At 36.5% G+C, this 19584-nt stretch overlaps 1 protein-coding gene across 1 annotated transcript in view; it reads right to left on the reverse strand.

Moving 5' to 3' along the window:
- LOC104458631 (threonine aspartase 1-like) overlaps nt 1-19584 on the reverse strand; it is a gene marked incomplete at both ends in the record, with an annotated part of 36226 nt that overhangs the window by 8382 nt on the left and 8260 nt on the right. Inside the window, 2 exon segments of the mRNA XM_010078740.1 lie at nt 5937-6047; nt 19012-19090. Of these exon segments, the coding sequence (XP_010077042.1) occupies nt 5937-6047; nt 19012-19090 (190 nt within the window).

Raw genomic sequence — 19584 nt, forward strand, 5'->3', positions numbered from 1 at the left:
GACCATAACAGTAGTACTAGGGTTACACAGAGATGAGTAAAATGGCTTTGATGACTTGTAGTGGGTAATTTGAATGGAGTATTAAACCAGGAAATGCCTTAAAAGTTTGTGTTATGCAAACAAAGCAAAGAAGATGGGATGCATTACCTCTCCTAAATACAAAAACATAGCATTTTCTACCCAGTGGTGCACAACATCAAAACCCAGAACCTACAGGCTATTCTCACATTCGTAGCACCTTGACCAACATAATACAACATAACAATGAAAATGGTGGGATCATGTTGTCTTTCTTGTTGCAGCCAGACACAGTTTGGAGCTGTAGCAATAAAGATTGAGCCAACATACGGTTGCAACTCAAGAAATTACTGAGATTTAGTGTTGTCAGCTAGGCTACTGAAGATTATTTTTTTTTCAATAACAATGCAGAGCCAACTTTTAATCTTCTACACCATTTTATCATCAGCTGCAGAATGAACATTATTCTGGAAAGGAGAAAAAGTCTGAAACAAGAACTTAATCACTTCCTCTCACTTCCAAACACAAACAGCAAATGAAGACACAAACACACAGTCACTTGCAAAACCCCTGCAATGGTTCATGATCTTCTCACCCACGCCACTTCCATAGGTTATCTGTTTTACCACTTCTGTTGGAGGTTGCCATCCACAGAGTCATCAGAAGCAAACTGCATGACTGCACCCTCATCGATTCCAATTGCTTTCACCAGCAATTTCAGCTAAACCATCTCAGTGCAAAATCGGCAGCAATATAGTGCATGCCTCCAGATCACTGCACCGGATAAGTTGTGGGGAATCAGCCTCTAAATAGTGTCAGTAAAAACCAGTTGCCTACAGTAATAACATTGCTGTATTGTACACTACAGTAAATTCAGAAGGACTGTTTCTCCTCCCCTAAAAATCAGTCTCTAAGCCAAATTAAATATACACTGAACAGCACATGTTTTAAAACAGAGAATGTATTTTATTTTCCAGTTAAAGCAATTAAAAAAAAAAGTTAAAAGAGGGATTCAAATCTATTATTTTTTTTTTAAACAAAGATATTTCTGGATATGCAGACTTACTGCTGAGGATTACAATTATGCTAAAGAGTGTATTTTAACACAGAGTAGGTCTATGTAAGCAAGATTCTAGACATTTACTCTTGTAAATTAAACTACTCCCATGATGAAGGTTGCCTAACCCAAAGCATGCGATTGGTAAGAGTTGTTAATTTCTGATCCTGTGTGCTTTTTTCCCATTTGCAGCTACTGGACAGATCCAGCCTAGCACAGACTTGATGCTAACTGTAAAAGAAGTGTTTCATTTGCACTTACCCAGTTGAAGGACTAACCAACTGTTCATCAGATGTTTTACACTTAGACTCTTCCATAGCAGAGAAACTATTACCAGCTTCATTGTTTACACTAGATTTCAAAGTCTGCAGAACTTTGGTCTAAATACTGACTGTGGCATAGTGTAACTAAGTGCTTTAGCATCCCCCAGTTATAACGGAGTGCAGCTAAACAGTTCAAAATCTTTTCATGCTGTGATCTGAGTGAAATTCAGATTTTTTCAGAAGAATCATCTATAGATCACCTGCACCACTGTCCTTTGTCAGTTTGTGTACAGAACACGTTTAAAGTGAAGCTGTTTGCCACTCTGCTATGTACCCCACTAAACTCCAAGCTAACAATTTAAATAAACATTAGATGAATGTATAAACATTAAATGAAGCCTGCTTTTAATTTCATGCACCATTACTTGTTAAATGTTTAAGTGCAAGCTGTCTGAAACCAGAAATCTTTGTAAGTAATTTAAAACATCTGTTTAGAATTTTTAAAGAAGCTGCAAGGAAAAACACCTGTACCTTCAAACTTTACAGGCCAGGTTTTACAAAATCCTTTACGAGGATACTGCTGCCCATTAGAATCCCAATGCTTTTGATAAGAAGGACAGGACCTAGACAAACCCTTGTGTAACATCACCACATTGTGTTATTTTTTTCAGATCGTTTTATTGTACAGGTAAAAAACAGGCCTCCTCAATTCTGTCTACCATCAAATACAAACTTGTGAAATTGCAAACTTGTGGTGGTTAAAATAGGTTATATGAAAGTTCGGGATCACTTCATTCTCAAGTCTTTTCTTCCGTGTCAGGGAGAAGACATAGTAATGCTTCCATAGCATGCATCCTTCACTATAAAGCCACAAAGGATACTACAAGCTGAGAGTGATGCAATGCCAAAATATAAAGTAACAGTAACACTGTGCAAGGACAGTCACTGGCAGTCCTGTAACTGTTTAAGTATGAGGCTTTTTTCCCCCTAACAAGCATAACTCATAATTGGGAAATTCGTATTCTATGATTCCTAACTATCCAAACGCCTGCTCCCAAGAGAGGTATTTGAAACAAAATTTCTAAAAGGGAAAGTGTCAGCATTATCTTTCTGCTATTACCTTTCTGCAGACATTGCTCATTTGTGAACTGAAGCACAGCTTAAAAACACAAGACTAGACAAATGTATTTCTGCTAAGGAAAGAACAATCAGACTCCACCTATGTCTTGCAGCTCATTATTTTCTAACACTTTATAAGAAGCTTTAAAGTACGATACGTAGCATTGCCATTGTTAAAAGCTCAGATTTCCCGCCAGTGAGATGACACAAACATTTACTCTAAGTCTACATTCCACAAACTTGGCCACATTTGAAAGGAATGATGAGTAACAAAATCCTCTGTTCTTCTGTTTGGAAGGTATTTTTGTTTACAGAACACCACTCTCTGACTGCATACCAAGCCTTCAGTGCTCTTCGATTAAAGATATCAAGCCCATTAGATTTACAAAAAATCTACATTTAATTTCTCTCACCTTCAATTCAACCATCAATTGTGCATTATCCATAGTAAGTTGGCTCTGAGAAAGGCTGAGAGAAGCACATCTGCCATTAGTTTACTCATCACCTGCTGTTTAAACAGCACTCACTGTTTAAGCCAGGCATTCCCTAGCTGGAAAGGTTCCCAGGGCTCTGGGGAGACTCAGAGTTCTGTAAACAGGAAGCACTAATCTGATGGCAACTGCCAAAATCAGCTGTTCATCCCTCCAATACAAGTAATGAACATTTTGACTTCTGACAAAACATCCTAGCTCTGCTTTGTTAAAGCCTTTTTTTTTTTTGGCCTTGGTCCATTATAATTCTGGTGAAAGTTTGACACAACCACAAAACAGGGCTTTAAGAAAGGCTAGCAAGAAAAGAACCCATGCCATCAGCAAGTAGGCTATTAACCCATTTTACCCTATTGTTTCACAACAGTAAGAAATCTTGCATCATACCATACATCCTGAAATATCACTAGTACATCATCTATGAAAATTCCCAGGAAAAATCCCCTATATAGTACAAGCCTATTGTTTTAAGTGTAATTCATGTTTTCAGTACTCTACCACATACAACACAAGAAATTTTGAGACTACGGTGTAAAGATCTGACACTTCTGTACAACACCAGAGCAGTGTTACAAATTAGCAAAGCTATCACAAGCATCCATCCTAAAAGCTTCTCTTGGGTAAATAATTCTCTAATTTTGTGCCACTATGTACTGGAATAAGTGATTAAACAAAAAAAAAAATTACATTTGTGCTGCTTGGATTATAACCTTTTTGGGAAACATACTGGGATTACTTTGTTCTGCATTCTTACAGCACCTAGAAATGCAATACAGAAGTAGATTATCAAGTGCAGCCTTCCAATGTGAATGTGACTTCCCCTCAAACAGTCAAATGTAATGTTGTCAGAAGTAGAGTTTAATACAGATTCAATATTATAAACAGAAATAAAGAAGTTGCAAAGCATTGCTTGCCAAGACCAAGGGCAATGGTTCCTGGGTCCCAAAAAGGTAGGCATATACCCCTCTTTCAGTTCTAATTAAAATACCATAAAAATGAACTTTGGCAACACAGCATACAAGAAGTGATACATTTCCCACAAGAAATTTTGAAGCTCAAAATTGTCTGTGGATTCTAAAGCTTTAAAAATTTTAAGGGCTATAAAGACAGTGCAATTCAACATATATGCCCAAAGCCTCATTGGAATCTACACTATCTTCAAAAGTTCAAGCTTATATAGATATTTTATAATACTACATTGTCGTGGTTTTAAAAGCCACCACACAGCCTCTTATTAAAAACCTCGTAGGCTGAGGCAAGGACAGGGAGGGTTCACTCACCACTCATGGTCATGGGCAAGAAACCAACACAACTTGGGAAAACACAAAAAAAACCCTCAATTAAATGTATTAACTATTTATGATCAAAATCAAAGCAAGATAATGAGAAAAAGAACTACATCTTAGAAAGGCACTTCTCCCCAACCGCTCCCTTCTTCCAGGCCCAAAAGCTTTGTTCCTTGTTTCTGTACCTTCTTCACCCCTGGCGGTGCAGGGGTGCAGGGAATGGGAGTTGCAGTCAGGCCATGTTGTCTCTACCGCTTCTTTCTCCTCAGGGAAGGGCTCCTCACAGTCTTTCCCTGCTCCAGCATGGGGTCCCTTCTCACAGGAGAGTCCTTCCCACATGGGGTCACAGTCCTCTCACAATGGCTCAGCTCTGGCATGGGTTTCTCCAAAATTCACAGCCTCCTTCGGGCACAGCTACTTCTTCCAATGTGGAGTCCGCCACAGCTACATCTCCATGAGCTACAAATGAGCTCTTCTTTTCATGGGCTGCATGAGGGACCAACGTGCATCAACATTATTCTTCACCACCCGGCATGGTACTCTGTTCTGGGGCACCTCCTTCCTCTCCTTTCTCTTCACCGACCTTCATGTCTGCATAGTTGTCTCTCTCATATCCCACTTCTCTCTCCACCACAGGTTCTTTCACCAGCTCCTGAGAAAACTGGCTCTCAGGCGAGCCATGGCGGAGACTTGGGCTATGGCAGGTCAGGTTACAAAGAAAGCCAGGAAGGCAGCTGGACGGTCAGGCCAACACCATCTTCTGTGCCCCCTCTTAAATATGTCATTCACAGAGGCGCTGACTGGCTCAGCCCTGGCCAGGGTGGGTCCAGCCTGAAGCTGGGGAAACTTCCAGCAGTTTCTCACAGGGGCCATCTTGGTAGTACTCCCACCCCAGCCCAGGCTCCAAAGGCTTGGAGCCAGGGTGAGGGGGGAACTCTTAGCAGTCACTTACAGGAACCACCACTGTAGCCCCTCCCTTGCTGCCAGAACAGACTTGGAGTCAGGGGAAACCTTTGGCAGTTACTTACAGGAGCCATTACTGTGGCCCCTCCCCTGCTAAAAAACAAACCCACCACACAAAACCACAACACACACTCATATTTTGGTTATGACTTGAAGAAAGAAAACAAGATCTGTATTCACAAGAAATTAAACAGGTATAAGTAGTCATGTGTAATCCTCTCACATAAAGGAAAAAAATTGGTTTTACCTTATAGTCTTGAATTAAGTCTACTTCACTTTTTCAATAAATTAATTTCATCATGTGAATAGCAAACCAGAATCTGTCTGTCCAAAGCATTCAATTAGAACATGCAGTAGTTTTGAAGTCTACTATATTTAAAAGGATTAACATGATTAATAATTTTTATTAGTGCTCTAGAATCCACCAATTCTAAAATATGCAATTGTACACCACAGCCAGTGATTCAGGCAGGAAATTCTTTCTTCAAACCTCTCCAGGTATTCTGTGACTCACATAACAATTGCAATATTTCCCAAGTGTTTTCCTTTAGATTTCCTAAAATATTATTCTGTAGTTTGATTTAACATTTTTTATATGTAACACAACACTGAATTTGAAGCCAACTGCAACATAAGGTTTCAACAGATATCACAAAAAAGGTATCTTAATTTTATTTAATAGGGTTAATTGCATTTTAAACAATGTTATGCAATGTTTAGGCAATTAGCACCATAACCTTACCTATAAACTTGTTTTGCATAGTCTCTAGGAGAGCTTGGTGGGCATCTTCTGTTTGCAAAGCCCATGAACATTCTCTGGCCAGTATGGTTCGGACAAGATGCTCTCCACAACCTAAAGAAATATTAAGATTGGGAAAAGTCAAAATACAGGTATCACTATGAGGAAACTCTGTCATTATTTTACATCACCACAGTCAAATAAAAAAAATGCATATGACAGTGTGTCTGTCTTTTTTTTTAATTTTTATTTTTTAAAGAGTGAGATTCACACGAAAATTCAAAAATGTCAGCAGTTTTTCTCACAACTTTCCTGAAATTTCTACTGCATGAATTCATAAAACAAAAAAAGTACAGAAAGAAGAAACAGAAATAGTGAGAAGAAATAGTGAGACTCCCTCTGACTTATCATCTTTATCCAGATTCTGCAATTCTCTATCAAAGAACCCACTTACTAATCATTCTCACAAGAATGATCCTCGCAACTCTCTTCAAACTGAGAACATCTTTAGTAAATGCCATAGTAACTCCTTTGCATGACATAATCTTCTATTTAATCCATCTGATTTAGCCTTTTGTCAAAGGAATACAGGAATTTACCTATGATTTTTGACATGGGGCTGCTCATTGGATTCCTAATAAAAATTCCTGTAATTTTAAAAGGTTTGTCTTTAAGAAAATAAAAAAACCTCCAGCAACCAACCATTTATTGCCTTTGGGCTTACTGTAACTGTTCCCTGAAACCTGTTGAAGACGAAGACAAATAGGTCACCAGTGCTACTCTTACTCTGCAGGAACACTTACACACTTGCTGTTTTTCTCCCACGCTCTTTTCCATTCCTGCAATGTGCTTTGGGACATACAGCTGTGGTCAAATGGTACAGTGCACGTTTATTGGATAAAAGTTTTCTTGGACAGGGAACCATGCTGGTGATCCCTTCTGCACACGTACAAAAGTCATTATATTACTATGCCTCCCATTTGTTGACATTTTTCCTCAATGGCAAGTAAGCAGATGAAACAGTCAGAAGAGGTCTAACCAAGCACTAGTTAAGCTGAAATGCATTATCCAGTTAGGAAAAAAAGGAAAAAAACCCAACTAACTAATTAAGCAGCTGTAATATGACAATAATTGTAATTATCTAAATTTAGGTGATTACAGTTTGATCAGACTTGTAACGTCAGAGTATATGAGAGTATAACTGCATTAAACACCAGAATACATAGAGAGAATATATAGAGAGAAGTCAAATATAGTAAATTCCCAGTTATCTACATATATTTCTAGCAAATTTCTCATTAATTATGACAAGATGCAAGCACTGTGCTGGCTCCATACAAAAATAAGCTTTAATCCAGCTGGACTTACTAGCTCAGGTGCAGAACTACATAAATACACCTATGCAGCTTCCAAAGATAATTTATGGCTGGAAACAATCCATCTGCTTTCACATGGCAGAGAGCCAGAGCTGGTAACACATCAGACCTAAACTGGCTTCAGACAAAGCCAGCTCAGTCTCTACGGATAGCTTTCACTTTACTGGAAGCCCAGAACAGAGCAAACTGAGCAACTCCGGCTGAAGCTAGCCTAGGTCTGGCACACAGAGAGAATTAATAAATAAACTCAACCCAAACTGGCTCCACTGCAGCCTGCTGAGCATCTCATCACTCTGCTTCCCAGTATGCTGAGTTTAGAGGACTGACTGGTTTGGGCACAGCATTGCACGAACACACATCGGCAGGTCTAGAGCTGTGTCTTGGAGCTACTCACAGATCAGCTTCTTGTTCTTGCCACCACTTTTAAGCCCTAATTAACATGGCAACCTACTCCAAGAATCTCTCTGGCTACTTGTCACACAATTATATCCTTCCCTTTAAAGGCACAGTGGGTTTACAAATTGTTCTTCAAAGACCGCTAACACAAAGGAAAAAAGTTAATAAAGACCCTTCACCCACCATTTCCAAGATTTAAAAAAAAAAAAAAACCAAACCACACAACAAAAGAATGCTATGGAGCATTATGGATGAAGTAGATGTCAGAAAATGGGCCCAGGGACCAGATGGCAGAAAAATTGTGTACACGTGTCCCAAAATCTTGCTATATTCAACCATTAAAATTTTTTATATCTTAGGCGTCAGTTATGTGCTCCTGCTAACAGACAGTGTCTCCTGATTAACACAATGAGGTTAAACTGAATTGTTTGAAGTGGGGTACTTTGGCATTGAATCTACATACAATTGGCACAACAGAAAGACAAATTCTGTGTATAGCAAACAGATTGAGTAAAAACCAGTTATAAATTCAGAGGAAAATTAAATAGCTGAACCACTACAACAATCACACAGCGGAGGGAGGCAGTTCTTGAGAGCTAAAGGAAAAAAGTGTTTTCATTGAGACTGTCAAGTTCTCAAGCTATTGAGAAAAGTGTCCTGGGTAGGATATTATCTTCAAGAGGCTCACACAATACAGTGTCCTCAACAGGTGATAACAGTAGGGTCTGTCCATTCATTGCCACATTACTTGATTCATTACATGCTTGAAAGCTTTTGTCCACAATAGAACTAAGAATTATATAATATTTATTGAAGACAAAGTAATGTATGAAGAATATGCAAAAACTGCAAGATGCATTTTACCAATAGATACAATATGGCTATCACTTTTTTTTAAACTAAGACAATTTAATCATATGAAGTTTTGCTGTAAAAAATAAAAGCAAATAAGCATATGCTCCAGCAAAAATTTAGCAAGTTGAATTTTCTTGAAAAGAACCTGTTAGTACCTTTAAATATAACATTTATACCCAATGTGAGGTAAGAAGCATGGGACTTAGAATGTGAATTGAGCAAATGAGACACAAAGATCACAGTGAGCCTATGCATCAAGTAATAAAACCAGATGTTACTACACATTTTTAAAGTAATTTCTAAATTGGCATCAAAAAGACAATAGCCATTTTTTAGCATGATGTATAATGTTATTTTCCCCCAAGAGAATGACTTTATTGAAGAGTTCCCATAACATCAAGTCTGCTACAAAAAAAAATTAAGAGAGAGAAAACTTAATATGGGTTAAGAACAGCTGCAGCTCTCTGATGGGATCCAGGATCAACCACAAGGAAAGCAGCCTTGCAATTCAACTAACACATAACACATCTCTACATCCCCACAGACAAAGTCATTTCTTTTTGTCATATTTATGCCAACCTGTAAGGCAGCAAACTTACAGACTGCTGCTGGCAGTGTATGTAAAAATCTTTCAGCACATCACATGCCAGCAATCTGCAGGGACATAATAACTAAGGAAAATAATCTCCCCATTTTGAAAATAAAAAGTTGTTACTGAAGTTTGTGATGTAGGAACATCTATTTTTGAACAAGAAAAATAACTAGGCAGTGTTTCACATACTTTCACCAGATAAAGGCTGAGAAAAATAATTACCCTAATTATTCCAATAGAATTGCCCTTCCTATTATCTTACATTAGAACCAAATACTAGAGCATGAACTGTCTTGCAGGTTTTAGCACACCTATATGTCTCTATAGTCTCAAACTGGGAAAATACTGTATATAATACTAGGGCTAGACATAAAATAAATGTATACAGAATTACAGTAATTGAAATTTGATTTATAACTTACAATATAAAGTTGTGGGTTCAAATTTATAGTTCCATTCACTTGTAATCTAACCACCAGCATTAACGAAGTTCTGAAAAAGTTCTATTAACTTGACTCAAGACATCAACCACAGTCAAAGCCACTTTAATACATTTCCAAATCATGTGCATAAGCTGATGAAAATGTAGACCTGGTTCATTTGCTTAACTATCTCACATTATACTACATTTAACTGCATGTGTTATTATATTTGGTGGATTGTCACTGATTAATACTAAAACCAAACCAACAGTGACTCCTAATAAGAATTTTTCAATTGTACATGAAAGTCTCAAATGCACCTGTTATGTTGCACAGTGCTGTACAACAAGTGAGACACATGCCTTTTTGCAAAGGAATCAGAGCCTGGAAACCATCACGGAAACCTGTTACTATGCTGACAAGTGACAACAATTTTTCCACTGTCATTCACAATTCCAGTAGTGGGCAGATACTCTAGAAAGCAACTCTTTGGTACCTGAACGTCAATATATGCACAAGATGAGAAACATATCAGGGTTGCATACCTCAGCAGGCATAAATGCGAACCTTACTGACCCATTTAAAAATTTAAGAATTTTTTTGTTATAGTCCATAAAATTACATAGAAGCACATACCTTGATTACATTTTTAGTGTTTTCTGCATATACTTGATCATATTAATAATGAACAAAGCTCAGCAAAGGCAAGATTTACAAGCACATGAACCACTGGCCATTAGGCTGTAGAGCCAGGGGCAGCCCAGTCTTTGCATCTTCAAGTACTGCTTAGCTGTTTGCATAAAATGGCATTCAAGCTCTAAGTCTTTTGGAACTAGCTTGTCAGTAAATGAAACTGATGTAATTCAATAGCGTACCACCAGACAGGGCCATCCTGCTGCATGGTAGCTACAGAGACAATCCAGATGCTGTTTGTGAATGTGTCAGTTGCTGAACTGAGAAAACAGACAAGCCAGTAATGTTTACGCTACAGCTTAAAATTTTGTATTTTTCCTTCCTAAGTGATCTTTAACATTTAATAGCTCTGTTCTGTAGTATTTCCTAGTTAGCCTATCCACAATTTTCACAACAACCAAGTCACCAGGGTTATTTTATGGTTTGGTTTTTTTTCTTAAAATTGTTAACATCTTTGAATTTCAGTTATTATATTGGATACTATTTAGAAGAACAGGTAAGAAACCTGAACTATAATATTTAAATTTTAGTCTAATCTTCTGTACCAAACAGTAACTAATACTCTACTTAATTCACAAGTTATACAAAACTTAATTTGATATAGACTTTCATCCTTAATTTGAGCTTCATGCAAGAAACTAAGGATTAAATTAATGTATCTTCCTCAGCATAGTGACTTCTCAAGTAGATTTCTGAAGATTGAAATAACAAGAGGGGAAAGAACCCAGCACAATATAAGCTGAACATCCCGTACAATGTGTGCTCTGCATCTTATAATGTTCTACCAATGGAACCAAGATGGCAAGCGAAAGGAAGGCCTTCTGCAAAGCAAGGGCCTCCAAGCAGCGTGTCAGAAAGAAATTGTTTTTCTGCTTCTTTTGATGGAAGATGCTTTCAAGTCAGGAAATTAGAAACAGGTGTGCCAGAGGGCACACACACATCCATGCACCACACTGAAAAACACGCGTTTTCAATTTTCAGACATGAAAGAGACTCCTGTTGAATGAAAGGAGAAATGAAAATCTAGCTTGCTTTCTGCAAGCCATAAGCAGAGAGCTTATAGAACTTTGACAAGCTGCCGGAGCCTGTCTAGCTATTGAAACATACAGCACCTCAACACAAAGTGTTGGAACTTGTTTTAAAGCAGTACAAAATGGAAACTTGCATTACTCACATTCACTCAGGAATGGAAAAATTAATCTAGTTTACTTCACTGCCAAAGTATGACTCTTTTCAGAAGCTGAAGTTAGAAGTTACAGGTTATCTGTATTTTATTATCTATTCCATACAGCAGAGTCTGAACCTGGTCCTGTTAAGTTGTTTCAACTTTGATGTCGTTATTTTCAGTTAAAGGGTAGTGCCTAGAAAATAAGTGTCAGTTAACAAGTTAAAAACCTACTATTTCTGCTTTATTTCCTGAATAGCTTGTTCCTATGCCCAATGGAAACACAGTGAAACCTGTATTTTAGCAAGCTCTGGTCTCTAGAAAGAGCTGACTAAAAACTTGCAATGTAAAAACTATACAAATAGTTACATATTACAATAAATACTCAAAGTCTAATTCTGAAAAGACATAAAATTCTACAGTGCACTACAGTACTAAACCCAAGTTGCATAATTTTAGCTCTCTGTATCAGTTGCTGCATCTTGCCTTCATACTAGCAGGAGAAATTTTTAACTTACTGACCTGCTGCCAGGAAGAACACCTGCAAACGAAGTCCCGTCCAATTCCCAAAGCACTGATCCTAGAGGGATCAATGGAGCACATTCTTTTTGCAGATAGAAAATTCTTAGATGACTTAACTTCCAAATTAACGAACACCTACTAAGAACATGCAAATGGAAATTTGCCAAAAGGGTGTACCTTCAGTAAATTTGGGTAGGTTTCAAAGATAACAAAAGACAAATTCAACATCCAGACAAACTGTGTCTAAAGTACTTTCCCTAAGGAAAGGTGGGAAAACACTTTCTGTATTTAAGTTTTTAATATGGGTAAAATAAACTCAAATAATTTTGAGGAACAACTCATCCAGATTTTCTATGATTTTAGAGAGCAGGGAAAAAAAAAAGCCAAAGAGTTAAAATATGCTAAATGTATGAATCCTTCACTTCTAAATAGTGGGAAATGCCAGATAACTTTAGCTATTTAAAAAAAGATATTTGTTCAATTATGAACATGAAGAATTGCAGATGTACCTCCAAGAGAGGTTAGCACGAAGACAAAACGTAGTTCCATTTAAGCGGATGTGCATTTTACATTCTTCTTTACATTTAATATATTTTGAAAGATTAATTAAAGTTAAACTGAAAAGAAAAAAGCAAACTACTTTTGCCTAGGCCTTGATTAGAAGCTTTGCTACTCCTGATCTCTTTGTAAAAATACTACATCTTTCCAAACTATATCACTCTTGTCATATAAAATTTACAGGAAAGGAAATGAGAGACTAGCTAACTAAATGTATATAATTATTTTCTCCCATTCACAGAAAAACATTTAAGGCAGAAAAAGAGAGTTCAGTCTGCCATAGCCTCCGCTTCATTGTATATCCTTGCATCCAGTTCAAGCCATCTGGGCAGTGTACAGCAAACAGGAACAGGACTAAGAGTGTTCAGAGAAGGAGCCAGTGCTGCACAGCTGGCTGCTGCCCCAGGTTATGAACACACCTCTCTCTGAGCACTGGGCCTTCTGCAAGTGACTACCACTTCCAAAAAGTCCCTGCAACCTTATGATACATTGTTACATTAAGTCCAATTAAAATTTCAGTAGGCAATAAGCACTCTTTGATTGTTCCATCCATCCAGCTCTGCTTCAAAACAACCCTTCCAAAGGCAATTCAAACAACTATTCTATATTATTTTGTGGACAAAACCCCAGCTTTGAACACTGCGGTACTGCGTTTAATTGACTGCTTCTTAATGCTACCATTCCCACAAATCATCTCTGCCTGTTGTTTCCCCTATCTTCACACAGCCTTGCGGTGGTAGTAAGTTGGTTGAGACACCACATTCTACAGCACTGAAGCCTCCAAACGGCATCTGGACACAAAGCCTGAACTCTTGAAGCATTCACTTCAGAGGTAAATACTGATCTGTCTGGAGACAGACCTCTTTCTTCCTCTACCCTCTGGTTCACTGTGAGAATGACATAACTCTTTAAACAGACTACATAGTCTGTGTATGTATTCCTAAAACATTGCTGTTATCTGTATCTGATTTTCGTTCAGTCAGGAATAGACTCTGGGGAGGGGAGAAGAGCAAGACATCACTGAAGGACTTTTCCCAGACTGAATCCTCAACTACCCCTCAGTTTGGGTCCATAAATCTGACATCCCTGCTACTTCTCAACAAAACAAAACTTCAGGCTCCCTCCTGAAGCTCAATTATATTTGTTAACATGCCTAATTTTTCTAAAAGATCTCAATATATTTTAAGATTTTACTCCTTCTTCTTTAGGATTATAAACCATAATTAGGTCTCATTTAAATTCTATCTAGGACCTCACATCACAGTACCTTTCTTTTATCAAATATTCTCCTCAAATGCATTCTAGTAAAAGCTGGACACCTTGCAGCTTTGTGTTACAGAATTTCTGCATTTTGTAAATAATGTAAGACTTTCCGTCTATCTTGAGAAATGCAATATTAAAAGGTTTGCTGGCCTCAAGGGCTGATACACATAAACAAAGCATGTCACCCCACACGGAGAATGGGTAAGTACACTTTATACTACCTACTGTTGTAAAGATATAAAAAGGAATGCAACGCATTATTTTCATTCTCTACATTTCCACTCAAAAATTCCACTCATAGTTGCATTTTCAAAGCCTCCTGCATTAGCTCTTAATGTAAATTTTGTATTTATCTTAATATTTTATATTTAAGGTTCTGTATATCCAAAGAATATTATTACTTTTCAACTTGTCTCTGGGAAAAACACATCCTTGCCTCTTACCCCAGTAGTATTACTTTCGGCACAGTTAGTAGAAAAATATTCACAATAATCATGGATATTCCAACTGGGGAGGAGATTCAATACCACACTTCATATTATTTTGAATGAGAAGAATTTACACAAAGTCTTTGATTTCTATTAAGTTCAGGAAAAAATAGGAAATGTTTTCTTAAAGAACAGCCAAAAAATGGACTATTGTTTCTCCTGTGGTCAGGTTTTGTTCACAATGTTTTCCCTCCCAATAATACCCATCTTCCTGTGTTTACATTCATATACCAACAAAAAACATTCACTAAAGAGTTCCAAGTGGCCTTGGAGCGTGGTTTTGGCCTCTTTTTTTGGGAGGCCGTGGGGGTGCTTAAAGGGGAGGCTGTTTTGTTCGTGTCTGGGTGCATGTGCAAATATGTGCACACACGTGCATGTAAGAGCTTTTAAAGACCATAAACCAGTTTAGCTGTTACTTACATTTATACTAAATAAAGGCCATTGGTAATGATCACCTCATTTAACATGCTTTTACTCAGTCTCTATCATCATTCTCGCATGGAATAGCACTTGCATTATGTTGTCAGACATCACAGTTAAGGTTGCCCAGGTATCGCAGCTATGCCTGCAACTGCAACATCCTCTGAATTTCCTAAATTTTAATACTGGTTTTGAGATACAGAATTTCTGTAATGTTTATCCTTCGTTTATCAATAAAGTCCCACAACCATATTTAAAAAAAAATAAAAATTCAGAGTTCATACTTTGAAATGTCTCCAAAAATTTATTTTTAAAAAATCTGAAATATTTTACTTGTTTACACAGCAACTGAATTTTAGACTGACAGTTACAGAATAAATCTTGACTTTAAGGCCCTTTATATTCACAGTCATTCCTAAGTTCCACCATCTCCCCCATCCTGTCTTTAGAAAGTCTGCGTCTTTTGATTTCAGTTGTCCCACCCCCTGTTAAACTATAGCCATAAAATACGAGTTTTACAATATCCTGTATTTTATAAACGATGAAGTAACTTTTGAAAAGCCAAAAAAAATAAAACCAAAGACAGTGTGGCTAAAAAACAAGGCCAAGAGACCTTTAGAGGTAAGAAAATACTGTTCAAAAAGTTGAAGTCATGCCCAAACAAGTTCAGAACCACCACCTTTGGCACATTCAATACAAAATCACGATAAAAATGGCCAAAAATATTTGAGAAACAATTTGCTAAAGGCATAAGAACTAACACCAAATCCTCCTTCAACATGCAAAAGCAAGAAGCCTGCCAGCATCCCCAGGGCCAACAGATGATCAAGATGTAAAAGCATGTCTTCAAATAATACATGACCATTTAAAGAAAGCTACATGAATTTGTAAATAGTTTTAATGAAGTACTTTTATGGTGATGCCTTTATTTTTTTTTACGAGGATGGTATTGAAAGACAGGCCTCAAACTGAAGCTTCAATAGAAGGATTTTAGAACAAAATTAATAAAAATTCAAGTATAAAACCTACTGTGATACTAACTGTGGCATTTAAAGTAACACTTTTCTTTTTCCAAGAAAGCTTCCACAAAAAGTAAGCCACCACAGAACAAGAAATACATTCCCAGCAATATTTAAATAACTGGGCTTCTAAGCCTTTCTTGAGAAAGTTATCTTGATCTAGTACAAAGGTCCTAGACTTACAAAGTCTCAATATCACAAATTGCTAGAAGCTTGGACAACACAGTGGAGGTGCTTTTCCCAGTCCCATACTTTCCCTTAAAGACCTGCAAACATCCTCTATCTGAAACAGGACACCAAACTATCTACAGCTCTGGCTTGACCCAATGTCTCAATTCCTACATTCCTGACAGTTCCGCATGGATTACAATGTGCAAGAGCTTGTATTCTGTATATTTTGAAATACTATTTCAAACTCTCATTTCCCCACACCGGAGGTTTTTTGCCAACCTTTTTGATCTCTTGCTTATCGTAGTTATCCGAAACCCAAAGACATGAGCAATTTCATAAACAGGGAATCAAAATAGTTTACAAAACCTGGCCCTTAAAAACTGCTTGTAGGAAACGAATGCCAAAGAACATCCTTTTTCAAGACTGAATATAAAGCTGATATAACAGACTCTCAAGGCTTGAATTTCTATCCCCAGCAATCACTGAAAAAAGTTAAAAAGTCTAAAGCAGCACAAATGTGAAATATTTTATTTCCCAAAGAATCCGTAAGTTAAAATTATTTGGTTTAACATATATTAATACTTAATCATTTAGAGCAAACCTTCAAGAAAGCTTTACGGGAATCATAACAAACTTTTCTCTTAATTCAAGATTATTTTTTTTAAATTCGAAATGTAATTTGATAAACCAGCTGTTCTGTGAAGTAATTTAACAATAAATATTAAAAGTCTGCATGTACAGTACTCAGTACACACAGCAACCAAAGCCTAATTTTCTTCTTTTTATTTTCTCTCTCTGTACAACAGAAAAACAAATTCCTTGTAGAAAATGTTAGGATTAATTTCTGCCAAATTTACCACTTCACGACAATTTAAAATGAAAAGACCTGTGAAATTAAAACAATAAAATATTATATTGTGAAAACCATAGAAACCTAAATTGACTGTACATTTTGGTTATTTTATGTACATATTTTAAATGCTTTTACATACAAGTGTATATGCCTGTATGTAAAACGAAACATGAAATGAATGTGCATGCACACAGTTTTTACTTATACATAACATGTAAGTTTCACTTGTTACTGTTTTTTTTAAATACATAACCACACAAAATCAATTTAGAAACTTACAAGAGGGGGTATAATCACTATTACAAATACAGTCTAGTCTGATTTTAGGTACACCAATTGACAAAACTTATCTTCTCTTACGAAGCACTGTCAATCTTAGAGCTTTCCAAATCAAGGCATCTTCTAGAGTTTACGTAGTAGTACCTTTATTTTCTAAAAATTTCATACAATAATGATGTATGTTAACATACTATTTTCTTGCTTAGCCTTGGCAATTTCACCTTTTGAATATTTGCAGATGTTTACGCCCCCATTCCCAACTCCTGTTGTGATCTGGCCAAATTTTAAGTTTCATTTTCTCAACTTTTCCTACAATTTAATTTTTCCATCCCTCTACCCCTTAATGAACTTCATGGTTCACATTGCTGGATACACATATTTTAAACAAGAGTCAGGCATCGATATATTTTAAAACTGCACTAAACATAAATTACATTATAAAATAAAACATTATGGGCTTCTGAAAATGGAAAAAAGAATGGTATTGATTACAGAAGAGTTCTCACTTCCTGTAAACACTTCTATCTCCCCCTCTCTCACACACACATACACACACACACTTTAAAGGAAAGCCAGAAACAAGAGTTTAATTAAACACCGCTAGTCTGAATTTCAAATCACTGAATAAACAGATGGCCACACTTCACAGACCGCCAGCAGTCTTTTTCAATTAACTGGGATTGGTATTAATGCAATGTCATGAAAGTTAAAAGATTTAAACCAAAGAAATATATATGTGTGATAGTTATAAATAGTATAACATTAAAGTATTTACCGCTATATAAAATTAGTACCAGCAAAAAGAAAAGAGACTTCTATTTAAGGCTATCATTAAACCCAGACATCTCCTTTAAGTATATCAGGATGCTTGCCTGCACTTGCATAGACCTCAAAGTTTTAAAAAACTAAATAAAGGTGTCCTTCTCAGCTTTTCCATAAAAAATCTCTAATATTGGGCTTATACTCCCTAATTATCACGGTCCTGAATACCGCAATATTTACATATATTTGCTTAAATGGGTAAGCATTTACTAAAGTAAAACCAATATGGTGTTCCTTGAGTAGAAAGATCTGACACTTCTGCATTCAGTACAACTTTCCTTTGCGTAAATACTAAAAAGGACACTTGCCATTACTAACATTGAACTTAAGAGTGAACATCTACACAAATTTTCAACAGCACAAGACAGACTTAAATACAGAGGAAGCATCACAGGATATTTCTGATGCTCTTCGGTCTCTGTCAAAATTTAGTCCTACACCCTGCTACCTTGCTCTCCCCACTGTTTCTGCAACAGGACTCTAACCCTGCAGAACTCCTGGGATATAGTTTACATCACCTAAATCTGAACTCTGCTACCCTAATTCTTACATTACTTTAACAATTTCTGAATAAATGTTTTCCAAAACACTTATTCTAGTCATTTGGTTTTGCCTTTTCCTTTTCCTTTTGAGAGGAAAAGAGAGATGAAGAATAAATTCACTTTAATGTTCACTTAAAGTAGTACTTAAATATTTTGGAGGGGAAAATGACATTTGCACATATTTTTTTATCCAGGGGACCCTCTTCTGTTAAGGCACCCTCTAACTATCTTAGCCCTTTACACCTTCCAGTCACAGAAGCATTCTGTGTTTAACACAATATTAGACTTGCAAAAGCACTTTTCTACAGGAGGACAGGTCCATTAATACATAACAAACAGAGTACATCCTTTCAGTGCAATAAATCTGATGAACAGGAAAAAAGTTTACATAGTTATTAATCTGTTTTCTTAAATAAAATAATAATATAAGCAACAAATGGAGATTAACTCATGGATTTCAAGACAATATTGACATGCAGATATATATATATATGTAAATAACTGACAGACATGTAGAATGTAGTCTGGAAATAATGTTAATATTTTAATTTACCATTAATAGATACACTTTATTTGGAATCTGTAAACAAATTACAGAGAAAGAGAGCAACTTTTTGAAATATTTATAAAAGTAGCAAATACCTGAAGTACTCACAGCAGTGGAGTAAGGGGTATGAACTCCTGTATTTTCAGCCCAGCAGCCACAACCATAAAGAGCTGCCTAAGGAAAGAAAAGCATCTTTCGTAAATGTAAGTATCCAAGGTTTATTCTTTCTTCCCTTCCCTTAAAAAAAAAAATCCAGAAAACCCAAACCAACAAAAAAGAAACCCAAGAAAAACGCAAGTATTAATGCAAAAGATAAATAAGATGATCATAACAGTCAAAATTCCAATTTTGCTGCATTTTCCATTACTAGTCTTACAAATTGAGTTATTATTACAAATATATGGTACTGTAACCTAACTTTGCAGAAAATGATACAGATGCTAAAAGATAAAATAATTCCAGCTGTTCCCTCTTTATATAAAGCCCCTTTCACCCTGCTATTCCAAAAGAAAGTCTTAAATACATTTCAAAAGAGAACTGCTTTTAGGACAGTGGCAAAAGTTGACCAAAAATACAGACATACAGGAATGGTGTATGACATTTCTGATGCACCTCAAAATTCCCAAGATGGAATGCTTATAATTGATGTGTTAATACCTTAGCCACTT

This window comes from Pterocles gutturalis, unplaced genomic scaffold (genome assembly GCF_000699245.1).
Source record: "Pterocles gutturalis isolate BGI_N339 unplaced genomic scaffold, ASM69924v1 scaffold14328, whole genome shotgun sequence".
Lineage (NCBI taxonomy): Eukaryota > Metazoa > Chordata > Aves > Pterocliformes > Pteroclidae > Pterocles > Pterocles gutturalis.